The 18,693-nt window shown below is 54.0% G+C and overlaps 1 protein-coding gene across 2 annotated transcripts in view; it reads right to left on the bottom strand.

Annotated features, from left to right (window-relative positions):
* Positions 1 to 1,734: 1,734 nt before the first annotated feature.
* SCN5A (sodium voltage-gated channel alpha subunit 5) overlaps positions 1,735 to 18,693 on the bottom strand; it is a 95,783-nt gene continuing 78,824 nt past the window's right edge. For both annotated transcript variants that reach the window (XM_047740309.1, XM_047740301.1), the window contains exons 22-28: positions 16,374 to 16,496; positions 13,957 to 14,238; positions 11,726 to 11,779; positions 11,074 to 11,211; positions 10,350 to 10,454; positions 8,522 to 8,792; positions 1,735 to 5,300 (exon numbers count right to left, since the gene is read on the bottom strand). In XM_047740309.1, the coding sequence (XP_047596265.1) occupies positions 4,060 to 5,300; positions 8,522 to 8,792; positions 10,350 to 10,454; positions 11,074 to 11,211; positions 11,726 to 11,779; positions 13,957 to 14,238; positions 16,374 to 16,496 (2,214 nt within the window). In that variant the 3' untranslated portion in view covers positions 1,735 to 4,059. The remainder of the gene's footprint in view (positions 5,301 to 8,521; positions 8,793 to 10,349; positions 10,455 to 11,073; positions 11,212 to 11,725; positions 11,780 to 13,956; positions 14,239 to 16,373; positions 16,497 to 18,693) is intronic.

Raw genomic sequence — 18,693 nt, 5'->3', positions numbered from 1 at the left:
CAGGAGAGCCGCCTGGGCGGGGGGGTCGCAGGGCGTGGAGGAAGAGGCTGTGGCTGGACTCATAGGTGCCCATGATGGGCAAAGGAAGGGGTCTCAGGGGTCCCTGGAAGAGAGCACACCTCCTGGGCTGAGGAAACTGCAGGGAGAAGGCTCAGCAAGGAGTCCCCCAAAATCCCACAGAACCCCTCCTTGCCGGAGGGTCCCCTTGACCTGCCTGCCTGGTGTGGGGAGGAGGAGCCACACAGCCACCCTGTCTCTGTCCACGGGATGGGCAGTTTTGGGCCGAGGCTGAGATCATATTTACAGCGTGGCTGCAGGCTGCTGTTTTATCCAAGACGGAACCGAATGGCCACAGAATTGGCCTCAGGGTCAGCCCTGTTTTCATCCAGGGTCAGGGCAAGATTGTGTCTGATGAATAAAATGGAATAAAATGGGCTTTGCAGGTATTTGCAATAAGTGATCAGTGCTGTGACAAGGGCAGTAACTAGAGTGGGGGGCAGGTGATGGGGAAGGGGGTTGGGTGGTCAGGGAAGGCTCCCAGAGGAGGCGACGTTAAGATGAGGCCCCTGGGTTGAGTGGAGAGGAGGCCAGTGTGTTCCTAGTGCAGGGAACAGCAGCTGGTAGGGTCTCGAGGAAGAAGAGCCTGAGTCCCTGAGGGCTGGAGAAAGAGGTGGTCACGGAGGCTGGTGGGGCTGGAGGCCCAGGTACTGCTTGCCTGGATCCCAAGGCAACAGGAAGCCAGCAAAGGGTTTCATTCAGGAGGCAGCCATCTTGGATGAAATCACTCTGGTAGCTGAGGGGAAAGGAAAGGAAGGAAGGGAAGCCCCTGAGTCCCTTACAGCAGGAGTGAAAGACGCAGACAAGGCAGGCCGGTGGTAGGGCCTGGGCTGGCCAGGGGGTGAGGAGGATTCTGCAGTTGAAGATGGCCGCTGTGGGACTCGGGCTGAGACTGACCAGCCCAGTGTTGGGTGGCTGGGCTTGAAAGCCATGCTGGTGTCCCAGGAAGCAGCTGGACGTGCCAGGTTGGGGTGCAGTGGTAGGAACTGGGCTCCGGATCAAGGCTCCACTCTAAGCGTGGCTGCAAGAGGGGTGTGTAGTGGAGAGGGGCAGAGGGTGTTTCCTGCTCTCTCTTCCTGGAAGCGGGGCCCAGGGTCAGTCAAATCCCAGAGGATGTGTCCCCTGAAGGAGGCAATGCCAGAGCCTGGAGGAAAGCCTGGACAACACCCCGAGAGGGGGCTGATGTCTGCTGAGTCAGAGACCATGGAGTAGACCCATGAGATAGGACAGAGAGCCAGCCACAAGGAGGCCTCTGCTGGCTGTGCAGCACTTTTGGTGGGGCGCTGGGGCACTGGGGTGGCAGTGAGGAGCCAGAGGAAGGTGCCACAGGTCCACCTGTGTTAACTCACAGACCACCTGGCTGTCCTCTGTGGTCTCACTCTTCCCAGCCTTCTCCATTATGGAAGCCTCAAATGGCAGCCCTTGCCCTCCACAGTGCCCCAGATGAGGGTTCCTGGAAGGCAGGCCCCGGGTACCCCCACTTTTCCTGGACCAGCCACGCTCCCACCTGTTCTCCTGGGAAAATGAGGGGAAGTCCCACGTGGTTCTCGGGGTCTTATCCTGTCCCTGTCCCTGCACCACCACCGTCCCCCTGGCTGGTTTCAGGGGGAGATCTCCTCTTAGGCTCAGTGGTCCTCTGCCACCGCCCTTGTCAAATCACAAGAACAGAGCCCAGGCCAGGTCATGTAAGCCATTTATTGGTTTGTTTTAAAAATATGTATCTTATTTATACACAGAGTTTGGTGAGAAGTGCTCAATTAGCTCAGACAACAGCTGGCACTTGATGCTCCCTCCTTTTTCTACCCTCTTCCCTCTTACTGGTCATCGTGCCATTCTGGGAAAAAGAAAATGAGAGCCACGCTAAGGAGTCAGGCCTAGCTTACCCAGCTTCAGCCATAACCCTGGGCACCTGTGTCAGGGCTCCCAGGCCTTACACACACACACACACACACACACACACACACACACACACACACACTCAAAACCACAGCCCCCTTCCGGCCAGCTGGGCGGCCAGCAGGCCTACACTCCCAAATTGTGTTCCCGTCCCTGCAGTGGGCACCGAGTGCCAGGGAGGGGCACACACCGCTCCGAGCCTTGAGAGCAAAGCACAGAGAGCTACAAAAATAAGATTTCCACTCGGAGAAGTGTGTCTGGGACTGTCAAAACCACATCCCGCACTGGACTCAGGGGAAACACGGGAGAAGAGAAATCACTGGGGTGGGTGGGGGGACGGGGGCTAGGGTGGCCACCAAGGGAATTCGGGGCAACAGAAAGAAACGTAATACTTGACTCGCCGGCAATGCCCCCTCGGCACTGCCACGAGCTCACGAACGTCCAGCCCGCGAGGTAGGTGAGGAGCAGCGTTTCCAGCTTCCAAGGCTGCCCAGAGGCGGGTGGCGGCTCTGCTGGAGAGCTGGGACCAGGCGGGCAGCTGAGCCCCTGCCTGCTCAGGCTCCGCCAGCCAACACTGTCACTCTCAGGGTGACAGGTCTCTGCATTTAAAGATTTGCATATGCTAAATAGGATTGTCAGCAGCTCAAGAAGCCCTGGGGGTAACTGGACTAGAAAAAGTATTTTTCCCTGAAAAGGCCTTCTCACAAGACCTGTGGAGGGCCTGGACCCTGCCCCAGGTTGTCCTGTGGCTGGTGCCTCCGGGACCCCAGGCTGTGAGCCCAGAGGGGCTGCTCTGGGGCCACACGGCTCCCTTTTCCAAGGTTGCCCACAGTCCATTCCCCTCCCAGGGCAAGGAAGTGTCTGACCCTCCCAAGGCTCCTTCCCGATACAGGGCCCACGCTGCCCTCCCTGCTCTGTCTGGAGAGTTGCTGGGTACCACACAGGAGTCCCCCCCACTCCCACCCCCCACCTGCACACATGGTGAGAGGCAGAAAGGTCTGGAAAGAGAGCTCCGGTTATGACAACAGATTCCCTTCTTCAGATGCGCTGGGGTCCCACGGTGGAGGGCTGTTCAGCTTCTTAGCCCTCGTGGCACGGGGCTCAGACTTCTCTTCCTGGCCTGTGCAGCGGGGTCTGCCAGGTTCAGGAGCAAGGACAAGCTGGGGGCCAGGCCAAGCTTGGGGCTGGTTCCCTCGTGCCCTTCCCTTTAATGTTAATACTCGCGCAGAAGGCCAGGTTCTCCTGGGAAGAAAAGGCAACGTCAGCGCCCAGGACCAGCCCTGGGACCCCGGCTACTCTCTTCTGGAGGCTTTGTATTTTTGTAGAAATGACCCCAGTATGGCCTGCATAAAAACACAGGGGGCAAAGAGGACCCTGGGGACAAGGGAAGGCCAGAGTGAGACCCCACTGACAAGAACCCTTCTGCCTGCGGCTCGTGTGAGGGGAGCTTGGGCTGCGTGTGGCCCGTGTCAGGCCTCTGTGTGTGGACTCTGTGCAGACGCTGGGGGAGGGGTGGGGTTCAGTGCCTCCGGTGCCACAGTCCATGCAGCAGGGGAACCCCTTCCGGCCCTGGGGCTGTGAGGAGGGCCTGCGGGAGCCACACTGGGCTGTACTTTCGCTTTGAGAACAGAGTTCGGGCAGCTCCACAGACACTCGCGTTGGGAGTTAAGAAAAGGCAGTGTGAACTGCTGCTGATGTCCACGGAAAAAACATTAGTTCTTCGCTCAAGTAAAAAAATATCAAATATAATAAATTTATGAAAGCCCATTCACAACATCTACAGTCTCAGTTTCGTGTTTCTTCTCAGCAGCTGGGATGGTAGAGCTTTTCAGAGCCCCAGGATGTGGCCTGACTGGCCCCGGCCACCGGCGTGGGCAGGGCCTCCAGTGACAGGCCACCCCGGATGGTCAGCTCGGCCACCTGCTTCTGGCTGTCCGCGTGGGCGCCACCGAACTCTGCCTTGTGGAGCCGTGGGGCTGAGGCCCATCGCTCACACCCCGAGCCCGAAGCAAGGAAGGCCCAGCAGATGCTGGCTTGTGGCCGCAGTCCTGTGAGCTGCGAAGCAACAGGCTGCCCCCCGGTGCATCCTGGCCCGCCGGGTATCCCTCACACGATGGACTCGCGGTCCCTGTCTGGGGACGGGGGGAAGTCCGCGAGATCCTCACTGCGGCTGTAGTCGGACACCCGCACCTGGGGGTTATCACTGGTGGCCCTGGTGACGCTGTCGTAGGAGGGCGGGAAGGACGTGGAGGAGATGGAGGAGCTGGAGGGCGGGCCGAGGCGCTGGGAGAAGTTCTCGTTCATCATGTAGGCGATGAGGCCCTCTTGCTCGGGGGCATCCTCATCAGAGAGGCCGCTGCTGCCTGCCTGCTGGCGGAAGAGGAAGGAGGCGTGCTTCATGGAGCGCTGCAGCAGGTGCCTCCGAAAGGCCCGCTGGATGATGGTGGCCGACACCTCTTCGTGCTTGCGCCGGAGCGTGGTGGTGATGGGCTCGTAGGAGATCTTGGATGGGTTGGCCGCCATGAACTTCTCCTCCATCTGGATCTTCAGGGCATCCATCTCCCCAGACTCACCCAGGACCCTCTTGGTGAAGGCAAAGAGGATGTCCATGCAGTGGATCCGGTCCCCGCTCACCATGGGCAGGTCCATATTGATGAGGTTTATCTGGTTGGGCTTGGCGATGCGCAGCGGCTCAGACAGGGCATCGGCAAAGTCAGACAGGGCCGAATACTCGATGAACTGGGTGGCCTCCGGGTCGAATTTCTCCCAGATCTCGTAGAACATGTCGAAGTCATCCTCGCTCAGAGGCTCGGTGCTCTCCTCCGTGGCCACGCTGAAGTTCTCCAGGATGATAGCGATGTACATGTTTACCACGATGAGGAAGGAGATGATGATGTATGTGGTAAAGAAGAGGATGCCTACGGCCGGACTCCCACAGTTGCCCCGGGAGCCGTTGCTGTTGGGCAGGTTAGGGTCACAGTAGGGGGGTCCTGTGTTGAGGATAGGGCTGAGGAGGCCATCCCAGCCGGCTGACGTGGTGATCTGGAAGAGGCACAGCATGCTGTTGGCGAAGGTCTGGAAATTGAACATGTCGTCGATGCCAGCCTCCCATTTGACGTAAGCAAAGTTGGCCATGCCGAAGATGGAGTAGATGAACATGACGAGGAAGAGCAGCAGCCCGATGTTGAAGAGGGCAGGCAGGGACATCATGAGGGCAAAGAGCAGCGTGCGGATCCCCTTGGCCCCTCGGATCAGCCTGAGGATGCGACCGATTCGGGCCAGGCGGATGACTCGGAAGAGTGTTGGGGAGAAGAAGTACTTCTGGATGATGTCTGAGAGCACAGTACCTGTGGGAAAAAACAGAGACCATGGCCACCTGTCCTCGCTCTCGCCCTGTGTCACTGGATGGGTCTCTGTATGGCAAGGAGCTAAGGGGAGGAGGCCCCTTCAGGAGGACCAGGTCAATGGGGGTGTGCAAGGACCCTGTATCCTCCCATCTCTCTGGGGCTCCATTTCTCATTTATGATCCAGAAAACAAGATGCACAGTACCCACACCTTTTGCAAAGTGCCTTCCCAGATCTCTGGTCCCTTAGCCTTCTGAGAACACCTGCACAGTAAAGACATACTGGGCCCATCTTCTAGATCGTGGGTTCTGAGGCCTCAAGGTGGCCTAGCTCGGATCAGAACTCGGGCTTTTCAGCTCTTCATTACTCAAAGTGTGGTCTGAGGACCAGCAGCCCTGGGATCTCCTGGGCTGATTATCAGAAACTGAATTCTCAGTTTCACCCGCAGTCCCACTGCGTTTTAATAAGCCCAGATGATTCATGTGCTCATGGAAGGGCAAGAAGCACTGGCCCACAAGTCCGTGTTCCTCACTACGCCATGCCTGTCACAACTCAGCGTTTCTGCCATCGTTACTGTCATCCTCCCAGCCCTGCTAGCTTCCGGGGCTTCCCCTTGGTCTCTATTGACAACTCTGGGTTTGGAGTTTCAAGAAGCAGGCATATAAGTTACAGGAGAAAGAGTGAAAAAAACTCTTTGTATTGGCCCAAGTGACCTTTCTAGATTCCTCATGTAAGCATGTCACCAGCTGTCATGTGTCATGTTTACTGTCAATAAGCCACTGGGCTGAGCATTTTATATCCATCCATTTAGCCCTTCCGGTCACCCGAGGAGGTAAGCGGATACCATCGTCCTCATTTTCCAGAAGAGGGAACTGAGAAGTGAGGTAACTGACCTAAGCTGTCACCTCGTCAGTGAGATGCTGGGATTCGACTCAGACCCTCTGGCTCCAAGTGGAGCTGTTAGCCAAGCCCTTCCAGTATGGCCAGGCACCAGGACCCATAGGTGCTTCTGAGGTACATGCCGCACTTTCTCTCAAAGCTCCCCACAACCACCCCTCATTGGCTCCTTGCAGCTGCTGACATCCTGCATTCTCTAAAGCTTCTCTCTAGTCCCACCCGGCATGCTCACCCTCACCCCTGTTTGGGACCTCCCAGAGCATTTCCTGACCCTGCATCTAGCTTCTAATCATCTCTCTGTCACCACAGCTATGGCATCCCCTGCCTCAGTCCCTGCGTTTTCCTTTGAGGTCACCAAAAGCATGGGCTGTATGTACATGGGCAGCAGAAAGAGGAAAGTCAGCCACCCCATGGAAGAGTTTCATGGGGGAGGGGTCAAGTGTTTGGGCTCTGAGCACAGGCGACAAAAAGGAAAAATAACTTTGATGAACTGGGACTTAATCAAAACAAAAATTCTGTGCTCCAAGAAACAACCACCAAGAAAGTGACATGACAACCCACAGAATGGGAAAGAATATTTGCAAATTGTGTATCAGATAAGGGACTGGTGTCCAGAATATATAAAGAACTCTTACAATTCAACAATAAAAACATAAGTAAGCTGATTAAAAAAATAAGCCAAGGATTTGAATAGACCTGTCTCTAAGACATTTCTCCTGTTATAGACCAAGACACACCATGGGAAGTATCAATCAGCACATGAAAAGATGCTCAGTATCATTAGTCATTAAGGAAATGCACACCAAAACCTCAACGAGATGATCATGTCATACCTGCCAGCGTGGCTGTGGTAAGAAATTATAGACAGTAACAAGTGTTGGTGTGGATGTGGAGTCACTGGAACCCTTCTACATTGAGGGTGGGAATGTAGAACGGGGCACCTGCTTTCGAAAACAGTTTGGCAGTCCCTCAAAATCTTAGATGAGTGGTTTCAGGGGCTGGGGAGAGGGAAAATGGTGCAGAGAGGGAAAATGCTAGAAGGGTGCAGAGTCTCTGTTGGCAGCAAGGGAAATATTCTAAGATGAGATGTAGCAGTGATGGTCACACAACTCTGTGAGTATACTAGCAACTACTAAATCATAAACTTAAAAGGGTAAATCTTAAGTTATATGAATTGTATCTCAATAAGGTCACTATTTAAAAAGGGGGGGGCACCTGGATGGCTCAGTTGGCTAAGCATCCGACTCTTGATTTTGGCTCAGGTCACGGTCTCAGGGTGGTGAGATGGAGCCCCGTGTTGGGCTCTGCGCTGAGTGGCAAGTCTGCTTCAGAATCTCTCTCCCCTCTCTCTGCCCCTCCCACCTCCCTGCTCTCTCATACACTCAATAAATAAATACATAAATAACAAAAATAAAAGAGGATTTGAACCCTGAAGTCAAACAGACTGGACGTGTGTTATGGTTTGAATGGTTGACTCTCCTACCAAATTCGTATGTTGAAATTCCAACTCCCAAAGATGATGGTATTAGGAGGTGAGACCTTTGGGAGGTGCTATGGTCATGAGGCTGGGGCCCTCATGAGTGGGATCAGTGCCTTATAAAAGAGACCCCAGAGAGCTCCCTTGCCCCTTCCACTTTGTGAGGACATAGTCAAGAGGGTGCTGGTTATGAACCAGGGGAAGGACACTCACAAGAAGACATGACCATGCTGGTGCCTTAATCTTGGACCTTCAGCACCCAGAACTGTGAGAAAGGAATTTCTGGTGTTTATGAGTTACCCAGTCTGGTGTTTGGTTATAGCAGCCTGAACAGACGGAGTGTGAATCCTATCTCTTCTGTTCCTAGTTGGATGATCTCCTTGCCTCAAGGTAGACTTTGTAAGTTCAATTGCACAAGGCGGCTGATGTCTGAAAGAGTCTGGCACACATCTTTGTGGCTAAACTCTAGAATTTTCCATCTCCAGGCATCAGTTCTACCCTAGAGGGCTACCTATTCCCATCCCTGGAGACTCGTCTCACCCTAAGAAAGCCTCTTCTTCCTTTAACCTTTCCCTTGGGAGGGCCGGGAAGCCTGTCCAGCTCCTACTACCTTTCCTAGATTCATCCTTGAAGCTCTCACAGAGCATCCCATGGAGGGTGTGCTGGCTCCTCTGTCAGGATGGCTCCCCTGGCCTGAGTAGGCCTTCCCAGACAAGTTCTCTGTGGAGGTGTGTGTGCATGTGTGTGTGTGACAGGGAGAGGTGTGGAATGCAGCAAAAACAACAAAGGAGTCTAGTACACTTGGCATTAATACAGACACAGGACTGGAGGAAAGGCCTGCATACCCACCCACTATGGAGAGGATGACAACCACGAAGTCAAAGATGTTCCAGCTGTTGGTGAAGTAATAGTGACGGAGGGCAGCCATCTTGATGATACACTCGCCTGTGAAGATGGCTACAAAGAGCAGGTTGATCTTGGCCAAGATGTTGACCTTCTCGGGGCTCTGGTCATCTGTCTCCACCATCATGGTCACCATGTTCAAGCAGATGAGGAACATGATGGTGACATCGAAGGCCTGCTTAGTCACAATGTCGAACAGGAAGCCCTGGTACTTGTTCTGGAAGGAGGGGCAAAGGATGGGCTCAGCTGGGACCTCAGATAGGCCTGTTGCTGCCCCTCAGCCCAGACCATCCACTCTGCCTCTCCACCCTCTGGTGAGACCGTTGGGGTGAGAGGAGGTTAGGAGGCTGAAACAGTTTGGCTCTCCTGCTTCCAGACCCAGCCCTCGTGCTCTCTCTTCCCTGAAGTCTTTTCTGAACCTTCAGGAAAGATTTCTCCTATCCGGACCTTCCCTAACACATCATCATTCACTGTGCTTCTTTTTTGTATCCACTGTCTGATGGCTCAAGGTCAAATTTAAAGTTCAATCCTAGTAATTGGTCCTCAGGTTAACAAATTTTCTTCATCCTTTATGGAATTGATTCTGTTTATTCAATTAACTATATTTAAGTGTCTTTAATCGTTAGCCACCTCAGATTATCTGGGGAAAGAGAGAAAACTATAAATAACACACACACACCCCTAACATAAAACAAAGCATGGTGAAAGGGTAGGAATTAGATAAAACTGATGAACTGGATTAAAAACCTGGTACAGTCATTTCCTAGCTAGTGATTTGGGTTATGTCACCTAATTACTTTGAGTACTGATCCCCTCCCCCCCCCCCACTTTTTTGAAGAATGGCTTGGTCAGGCAAGGGACTCAGTCTCACAGGGGACTGAGTGTCCCTCCTGGCACCACCTGCCAGGGGAATCGGGCTAAGTCCGTCCCCTGAAGGAAGAGGCTGTGAATGGGGGTGGGCAGACAGAGGCTGTCTTGCTCTCACTCTCTGGCAGGGGAAGAGGGCACACTCAGAGGAGAAGGACTCCCGTGGGAGGGGGCCCTCCTGGTTGGAACAGCTGCCCATGCCTTCCCCCCTTCCTCCAGGAGTCTGAGATGCCTGACAGAGCCCCTCCATCCCTGCACTGACCCACTGACCGATGGCCCTGGTTGATTGATTTTTTTGGGGGGGGAGGATTAAATTTTGGAGCAGTTTCATGTTCTTTCATTCTTTTACATTAAATACCATTAGATTAAAAATGCCCAAATGCCCATATGTTCATATGAAAATATCATATATCATATTTTAAAGAATATTGATTTTTCACAGCCCTGTTTTCAACACTTCCCCAGTCTCTTTGAATAGATCAAATGCATGATAAGTCTTCTTTGTGGTCTTCCTGGCACTTTTTCTAGCCTTTTGGGTCCAAACCCCACTCCTGACATCGGCAAACTGTTTGTGGTACCATAGAGAAAGGATAAACAAGATGTCAAATCCTGTGTTATTTTCCTTAATACATTCTTGGAGCAACTTTCCCAAACTTTGCAGATATCCATTTTCTATAGTGTAAAACTGCTTCCAGTGATATCATCCTATAAAAACCCTATTGATTAATGAATTTGAAAAGTACATCTTTAAGAATTTTTACTATTAAGGAAATAGACAAATCTAAGTGGACAATTTGGACAAGCTCACTTAGGCTTTCATTGGAAAATTCAGTAGTCCTGGGGTTTGCGGTTTTCCAGGCCCCCCCAGCCCAATCCTCCACTCTTGCTGAATCAGAAGCTGGCTCACCAGGGGCCTCGGGATGGGCTTCTGGGGTTTCTTGGAGCCCAGCTTCTTCATGGCGTTGTAGTACTTCTTCTGCTCCTCGGTCATGAAGATGTCCTGTCCCCCTAAGTGCAGAGAGACAGCACCAGACTCATTTTGGGGTTCTCAGGGGGCTCTGGCATGGGGCATATAGGGATCTTGCCTCCTTGATTCGGGTGCCTTGGCCAGCCTCCTCCTCACTTCCTCTCCCGGTGGAGAGGAGTATGTCCCTATCCTGCACCAGAGAGTCCTCCCCAAATCTGCTTTTGCAGGGTCCCTGTCTCCCTTTACTCTGAGGCCTCTCTGACTTTGGGAGGTGCAAATCCAGTCCCCATCCCCCACCCTCTCCTCTTTCCAGCTCAGCCACCCTGGATGTTCTCTCTGCCTAGCTGGTAGCGCTGGAGAGATCCCAGGCCACTGTCTCAATTGTGGACTGGGTGAGTAGTCCCAACCCTTAGCCCAGCTCCTCTCAGGAGCCTCCTGGGTCAGGTAGGCTAGGGTAGGCACGGCGTCCCTCCTTCCACTCTTACGGGTTGGGGGGGCTGTTACGTCAAGGACACGTCCCTCTCCCACCCACTCCAGCAGCACAGGAGGAAGACCGGTTGTCCCCAGCAGGAAGGCAGAATGGGGCCAGGGCCAGAATGGCTCCTCAGTCCTCTGGTACTCAGCCCTCCCCTGCTGGCCCACAGGGAGCAGGTGCTCTACGCATCTTTTTCTTCTGTTGGTTGAAGTTGTCGATGATGACACCGATGAAAAGGTTCAGGGTGAAGAAAGACCCGAAGATAATGAAGATGACGAAGTAGATGTACATGTAGAGGTTGTATTCCCACTGGGGCTGCTCTTCATACTGAGGGGGAGAAGCCAGACATGGGGGTCAGGCTGGAAGGAATGGGGCAGGGCTGCCTGGGAGAGAGGGTGTGTCCGGAACGAGGGCACCAGCACAGGGCTGCGTGTCTGTGTGTCTGCACGTGCAGAGCGGGCCGGGGTGGGCGGGGCCGGAGTTCAGAAGAGTGATGGCTGGGGGCTGACACTGTGACGGAGTGGGGTATAAGGACACAGAAGAAACTTGATCTGCATCTTTATTCCTTCCACCCGGTCTCTTCTTGGGTAAGACTAAGATTCATGTAAATTACAGTGAAGTTAATTGGAAAGATATTTGAGGATTTGGGGTTCCTTGGGAGATCATGCAACTTTGCCCAGGGCCTGGCCTGGGCCTTCCAGAGAGGCTCAGCTGCAGGCTGACACAGGCCACTGGCCCTTATGGGGTGGGCTCTTGGGTGTGGGCACTGAGGCGCTAGTGGCCAAGCGTTCCGGAGCCTCAGGTGCCTGACTTGGCGGGAGAGGCCAGCATGGTTACCTACCCCTCTGGAGTCCACAGCTGCGTACATAATGTCCATCCAGCCTTTAAATGTTGCCTGGAAGGAAAAGACAAGAGTAAGAATCAGTGAACCTGCATCTGTTGAGCTACGAGGGGCTCTAGTCTGGACAGATGAGGTCGGGCAACAGCTTCCTACGAGAAGCAAGCATCGTGCCCCTCCCTTTGGCCGGGTCCACGTAGCTGTGTGGTCAGGAAAAGGCCTTGTTCAGGGCTGGAGGCGGAGGGGAGGCTGGCTGAGCTCACACCCTAAGGAGGCCACGGAGTGGGTTAAGAAGTTTCTCGAAGTTGGCTAGGCGACTGAGGAGGACTGAAGAAGGTCTGCCTATCAGATCTACCTTCATTCCAGATTCTAAAACGATGCAGTCCTACAGCAGGTGTCAGCGACAGAGAGGTGGACCCCCGTCCTGACCTGGTCCCCTCTGTTGTGCACCTCAGAGCAGCCTGTGGCTTCTGCTCTGTGGCCTCTCAGGATGGCCCTGAAGCATGCCCACCTCCCCTCATACTTAAGGGGGGTCCTTTTGCCAGTGGTGTGTTGGTAAGTGGCCAACAAACAGTTTTCCAGAAGAAACAAAGCCCTGATTGTTGTGTTTGCCAGTTTCTCTGGGTAAACACTCCCGCCATGGTCAGTTTCAAGTTACCAACAAGCTGTTACTGAACACAGATGTGGGAAGAGACACATAGGAGTGGGGCTTTGTAGTCTACACTGTACAGACACAGCACATATGAACAAGCTCAGAGGCATAGATGATAATAGATGGTAATAGTGAATTTTGTTTTTAATTTTATTTTTTAAAGTAATCTCTACACCCAGCATGGGGCTTGAACCCACAATCCTGAGGTCAATAGTGGCATGCTCCTCTGACTGAGCCGGCCAGGCACCCTCTGATTTTGTTTTAATATCACTTAATGAATTGTAAGTTTATAAAATCTGATTTTTAACCATGGCTTACAAAATATCTGAAAATGCAACAATCAGCTCCCATGAGCCCACACAAGCCTGCTGCCCCAAGGCAGCAGAGGAGGCGGCCAGATGCTACAGGGTTCTGGTGTTGGCTGCACTGTCCGCCCCAGCCTGGGCTGCTATGAAGATTCTGGAAGAACCTGAGAGACATGCTTGGTGGTGAGGCTGACTGTCCAGGGTGTCTCACTTTTGTCCTTGGCAAAAGCCAATCCTGCCCCAAGCCTCCTTTCAGGGTACAACTGCCCATACAAACTTTCATGTCTGAGAGTTCTTCGGACACAGGCAGGGCAGATGGGGAAACTGAGGCTGCCCCAGACCAGGCAAGCTACTTCAGCTCCCCGTGCCAGGAAGCCCTGTCTGGTGCAGAGAGGACTGGGAGTGCTCTAGAAACCAGCTGCTGGAGAGCACCCAAGGTGACGAGATGCTTGTGACTGCTTTTCTGGCCACTATGTCGTTCTGTCGGAATGGGCTTTCCTTCCAAGTTCTGACATTTAGAGGGAAATCTCTGGGACAGAAGGCTCTCTGGATTTGGCTCTAATCTTGCCCTCTAGGAGGTATTTCAGGGAGTCTTTGGAAAAAGCTACCCCTGGGATTGAAGGGAGAGCTGGAGGAGCGAGTAGATGTGCATTAAATTTTCATACGAGAGCCCACTGAGTGTTCCTCTGCTTTGGGGACTAGAGACAGGTCTCTGGGCTTAAGACTGGGGTAGCAAGTAAAGCAAGTTATGGTTCTCTGTGTTAAGGCTCTGTCTGTCAAGGCTACTTGTAGTTTAACTTCATACCCTTGTATCATGCTCACTGAAGCCCCCACCCTCACAAATCAATGGAAACTTTGGAAGGACTGGGTGGGGTCGTGTGTCTTTCATAACAGAAGGCTGGAGTCACTGTGTGGCTAATAGTTCAGTCTCTGTGTGTCTCTGGTCTTTGATTTTTAACCTGTGTCATCACACCACCAAATTGGTAGCGTGAGGCTGTCAACTTGGCCACTGGCTGGGGAGCTAGGTCTGCCTCAGTGCTGAACCCCCATGCCATGCGTCTTGGAGAATGTGGCACCTGTTCTAGAATAGAAAATCCAGGGACTTGCCAAGGAGCTAAGAAGTCTCTGGAGTATCCTTAGCTTCCTTTGGGCAGTGTGACCCTATTGTGAGGACCCAGAGGGGGCCCACTGTCCCCCTTCTGCCCACACTGTGGGTGAAGGTGCCTGTTGCTAGACAGCCAGTGGGAGGAAGGAAGTCCCTCCCCTCCAGGACTTACCACCTGCAGAAGGGCCAGGTACCCAGCCCCCACGTTGTCAAAGTTGACTTTCACCTTGGTCCAGTACAGTTCGCCAGTCACGTTGAAAGACTCACAGTCGCTCTTGTTGTTCACGATGGTGTAGTTCAAAGGCAGGTCTCCCTCAGTCTGGTTGATGCATCTCCCAAACTTTCCGGCGAAAAGGTTCACGCCCATGATGCTGAAGATGAGCCAGAAGATGAGGCAGACGAGGAGGACATTCATGATGGACGGGATGGCGCCCACCAGGGCATTGACCACAACCTCAAGTGGACAGAGAAGAGGGTCCATTCCTGGGAGTGCCCAGAGCATATGCCCTTTTCAAGATGTGCCTACCCACGTCCCTACTTCCCCCACTTAACTCCACCCTGCGTGGAAGCCCTGATGGGGAAGAGATGATGGGGGGTTGGTGGGTGGGGCTGGGGTAGAGAACACACACACACTTTTTGTTGTTTTTCACACTAATGTCCATTGTAACTCCAGAAACTCTGCCTTTCTCTTCTGGTCTTACCCTGAATTCATGACTTTCACACTGAATTTTCAACAGGGTCCCTCTAGTTAAGTATGCCAGCAGTCTGATGGGAAAGGGCCTCCAGAGACACATATTTGAGCTAAGTTTCTGGTTTATTTTGAGGTTGCTGCTACTAGGAAGGATGGGTGTTCTCCCTAAAGGATGCCCCGGGGACCTCTGTGAGGCGTGTCTGGTGGGGGCTTCGGCAGTTCTCCAACATCGTGGTGAGAGCCCAGCTGGGAGGGCGGAGGGTGAGGGGGGTGGTGTGGTGTGGGCGCTCCCTGGGCCTCTGCCTTCCCGAGAGCAGCTCTCTGACCCCGTGGAGCCCTGGTGTTGGTCTTGTCATCGAAATTCAGAGCAACCCAGGGAGGCTTCCTTGGCAAAGGCATACGGTGGGCTCTGCTCCCCTGAGGGCCGAGTGTCCAGCCGTCCTGGAGTCAGGAAGGTGTTTGACTGGAAGTGACGCTGGTGTGGGAGCATGGGGTGGGACGGGTGATGCGGACATGTGCAGGTGAGAAGGGTTCCCTTGTCCCCAGCAGGCATGATGAACAGGGTGGAAACCATGGAGGTGGCTCCATGGCCGACAGCCCCAGCAGAGGCACTCGTGGCTACTCGCATCTCCCCCACAGCCCTTGGGAACCAGATGCCCTTAATCCCAAGAGACACTGAACTTAGGGTGGGATGATTCACTCGTGAATGCTTTCATACCAGGAATAAGTAACTTGTTTCCCTCTTAGGGGTGTGGGCAAAGTTTGAAACCATCAACAAAATGGGGGCTGTGGGATGGGGCCTGCTGAGGCAGCAAGAGACACAGGTGTGGCTGATGAAGCTGCAGCAGAACTGTGCAGGTTTTGGAAAAAAACAAAAAACACGGGGCGCCTGGGTGGCTCAGTGGGTTAAGCCTCTGCCTTTGGCTCGGGTCGTGATCTCAGGGTCCTGGGATCGAGCCCCACATCGGGCTCTCTGCTCAGCAGGGAGCCTGCTTCCCTCTCTCTCTGCCGCCTCTCTGCCTGCTTGTGATCTCTCTCTGTCACATAGATAAATAAAATCTTTGAAAAAAAGAAAAAAAACCAAAAAAACAAAAAACACATGTGCACACAAATGCACACACGTGTTTGTTTTCTTGCTACGTATTATGGGGTAATTTTTTTCTTGGTGAGGTTTTCATTTCATTTTATTTTTAAAAGATTTTATTTATTTACTTGACACAGAGAGAGTGAGAGCGAGCACAAGCAAGGGGAGTGGGAGAGGGTGAGGCAGGCTCTCTGCTGAGCAGGGAGCCTGATGTAGGGCTTGATCCCAGGACCCTGGGATCATGACCTGAGCTGAAGGCAGAGGTTTAACCAACAGAGCCACCCAGGCGCCTTGGTGGGGCTTTTAAAGTTGCCTTATATGCACATATTTTTTGGTGAAATTTGATGACTTAAAAAATGCATAGGGCTCTGCACTTAGAAATCAGTGTGCAAGAGTTTGCTAAGTAAATGCCAACCGCTGTGTGATGGTGAGGGTAGAGCTGCCCCCTCCTTGCTTCCTTCACCTTGACTGGCACAGCCGTGCTGCCATGGCAGACCAAGAAGACAGCCTGTGTCTGCCAGAAGGAGGGCACACAGGCAGGCCCGTGGAGGCAGAGCACACGCACAGATGGCCCCCAGCCCCATAGCGGAAGCAGGAGGTGGCAGGCCTAGGGGGAGGGGTCTCACCGCTCTCCACCCTTTGGGTGCCTGCGAGCCCAGCAGCACTCCTCCTAGAGACTTTGCACCCTGCCCCTATAGGCTGGGGGTCCAAAGTCCCAGCTTTGGGCTGGGCTTCTCGGTCAGCCAGTGGATCCGGGTTGTCTCAGTGGAGTCACCTCCCATTACCCTGGCAGGAAGGCAGTCGCCCCTCTTACCCTCATGCCCTCAAACCGTGACAGGGCTCGCAGGGGTCGGAGCGCACGCAACGTCCGCAGCGACTTGATGGGGCCCATTTCGGCAAAGCCCAGGGTGTTGGCTACCAGGCTGATCAGGGAGACCTGTGGGAGGTAAGGTGGGCATGAGTGCCATGGGGACAGCTCTAGAGTCGGGTGGTGGGTCTCCCAGCCCACCTAAAGGAGGGCCAGTGTGAAGAGCCGGCAGGCTTTCCCCATGTCTAGTCTGTGCTATTTCCAGTGGCATCACTTTGTGGCCACCACGCACTGGGCTGGCATTCCTGGGGCCAAGGAGCCTGGGGGTGAGACTAGTGTGTCCTAGCTTTCAGGTCTTTGCTGAGAGCCTGCCCTGTGCACTCACTAACCGGTGGACTTGGGATGCATTCTCCCTGTTCTACGGATAGAAACCCGAATTCCCAAGCCAGCCACTGCGTGGAGGAGCTGGCAAACAAAGCCTGGGCTCTCGGTCCCCACCGGCCCTCCTTCGAGTCAGATTCTTGGGCCTGCCCATCCCTCCCCCAAAGAAGTCTCTTCTTGAGAAGGAAGGACGGGCCTGGGCTGACTGTGAGCGGACAGACAATCCTGGGGCTCTCCCCTAAAGCTGGACTTTGCAACATCAGACATCTTGGAAGGTGGGAGACGCGAGCAGGGACTCTGCGGCCCAGCAACCAGCTCTGGCCAGTCTGTCCCCTTGTTCCCAGCAGTTCACCCCCATTGTCTGTGCCACTGAAGCTTGTGCACCTGCCCCACGCAGAGCCCTTCCATCTCAGCTGAGGGCCACTCCATCCTTCCAGCTGCTCAGGCCACAAGCCTTGGTGTTATCCCTGCCTCCTCTCTGTCTCTCACACCCTCCGTCCACCCCGGCAGGATTTCCTGTTGGCTCTGCCTTCAAAATACATCAGAAGTCCAAATACTTCTCACCACTGCCACTGCCACCATCCTGGCCAGGCCACTGTCCTCTCTCCCCTGGACAGCCGCCACGGCCTCCTGACTCTTATGCCTGCCTCTGTGGGTGCCCCACCCCCACCCCCTGGGCTCCTCCAGTAAGAGGAGTCACTTCATGCCACTCTCATGCTCGGAGTGTCGCAATGCCTTCCCACTTCATTCTAAATAAAAGCCCACGGTTTTCCAGGGTGGCGCCCTGCTCTGCCCCTTGCCGTCCTGCCTCATCTGCTGCTCTTTCTTTCCCCACTGACTCTGCTCCAGCCACTCTGGCCTCCTTGCAGTTCCTCAAGTATGCCAGGCATGCTCCACCACAGGACCTTTGCGTTGCTGTTCCAACCTCTGTGTGGAAGGTTCTGCCTGGCTAACCCCAGCTTCCTTCACATTTGCTCCAGTGTCATCTCAGTGAACCCAATCTGGTCAGCCTATTTAAAGTTGTCATCTATACCTTCCCCTCGCTGGCGTCCTGGCCCTCTTAATCCCCTTTCGTTTGCCACATCTTATTTCTCCCTGGTACACGTCAGCTTCTGAGTATAAAGCTGGCTTACTGGGTACATTTATTGTTTGCGGTTGCCTTCGTCCGTGTAAGCAGAGGTTTTAGTCTATTTTGGTCCCCGAGATCCCCAGCACCTATGATAGTAGATACCCAAGAGTATTTATTGAAAAAAAAATGCAGGGATTGATTTTGGAAATAGCCTTCACCAGACCCTGGGGCCTGAAGACGGCATTTCCCGTGAAGTGAGGGGGCAGCACGGCCCTCATCAGGAAAGCTGGATTCCTTCTCCTTCTCCTTGACCTTGGGCAAGGCCCCGCTCTGCTGAGAACTTCAGTTTCCTTCTCCACAGGCTCACTCTCCAGTTCTGGGACTGGACGGGAAGCACTGGACGGTCCCCTTTGCCCTGAGTTCCTCAAGGGGGTGTCTTGGGGGGCTTCCCTGGAGTCCTTGCAAACCGTCTCCTGCCTTCCCTGAGGAGAGTCGCTCAGCAGGCCCAACTTCCCAAGAAGCTGCCGGAATAGCTGGGTGAGGAGCCTCAAGGCAGAGCTGCCAGGATCCTGGGCCCTCTCACAGCCCCAGGACAGGAGGCTTCTGGGTCCTCTCCTTCCTCTCAGGGAGGCTCTGAGGACCCCAGGCTGTAACGGCAGCTAGACCTCCCTCCTGCTCTCTCTGCCCTCTAGCACCCCTCCCCCCAACATTAGCATCCTCTCAGTCACTGGGGTGATAGAAAGAGGCTTGAACCAGAGGCCCAAGGATCTGGATCTGTGTCTCCATGCACGCTCTAGCCCAAGGAGCCTCTCCTGCTATGGCCACCCATGGGCTGACCTCCCACCTGGGCTGAGCCCCTCCTCCCTTTAGCCTCTG

The sequence above is a fragment of the Lutra lutra genome, chromosome 1 (genome assembly GCF_902655055.1).
Source record: "Lutra lutra chromosome 1, mLutLut1.2, whole genome shotgun sequence".
Lineage (NCBI taxonomy): Eukaryota > Metazoa > Chordata > Mammalia > Carnivora > Mustelidae > Lutra > Lutra lutra.
Note: the sequence above shows the minus strand (reverse complement) of the source record. Positions and strands in the feature narration are given on the sequence as shown.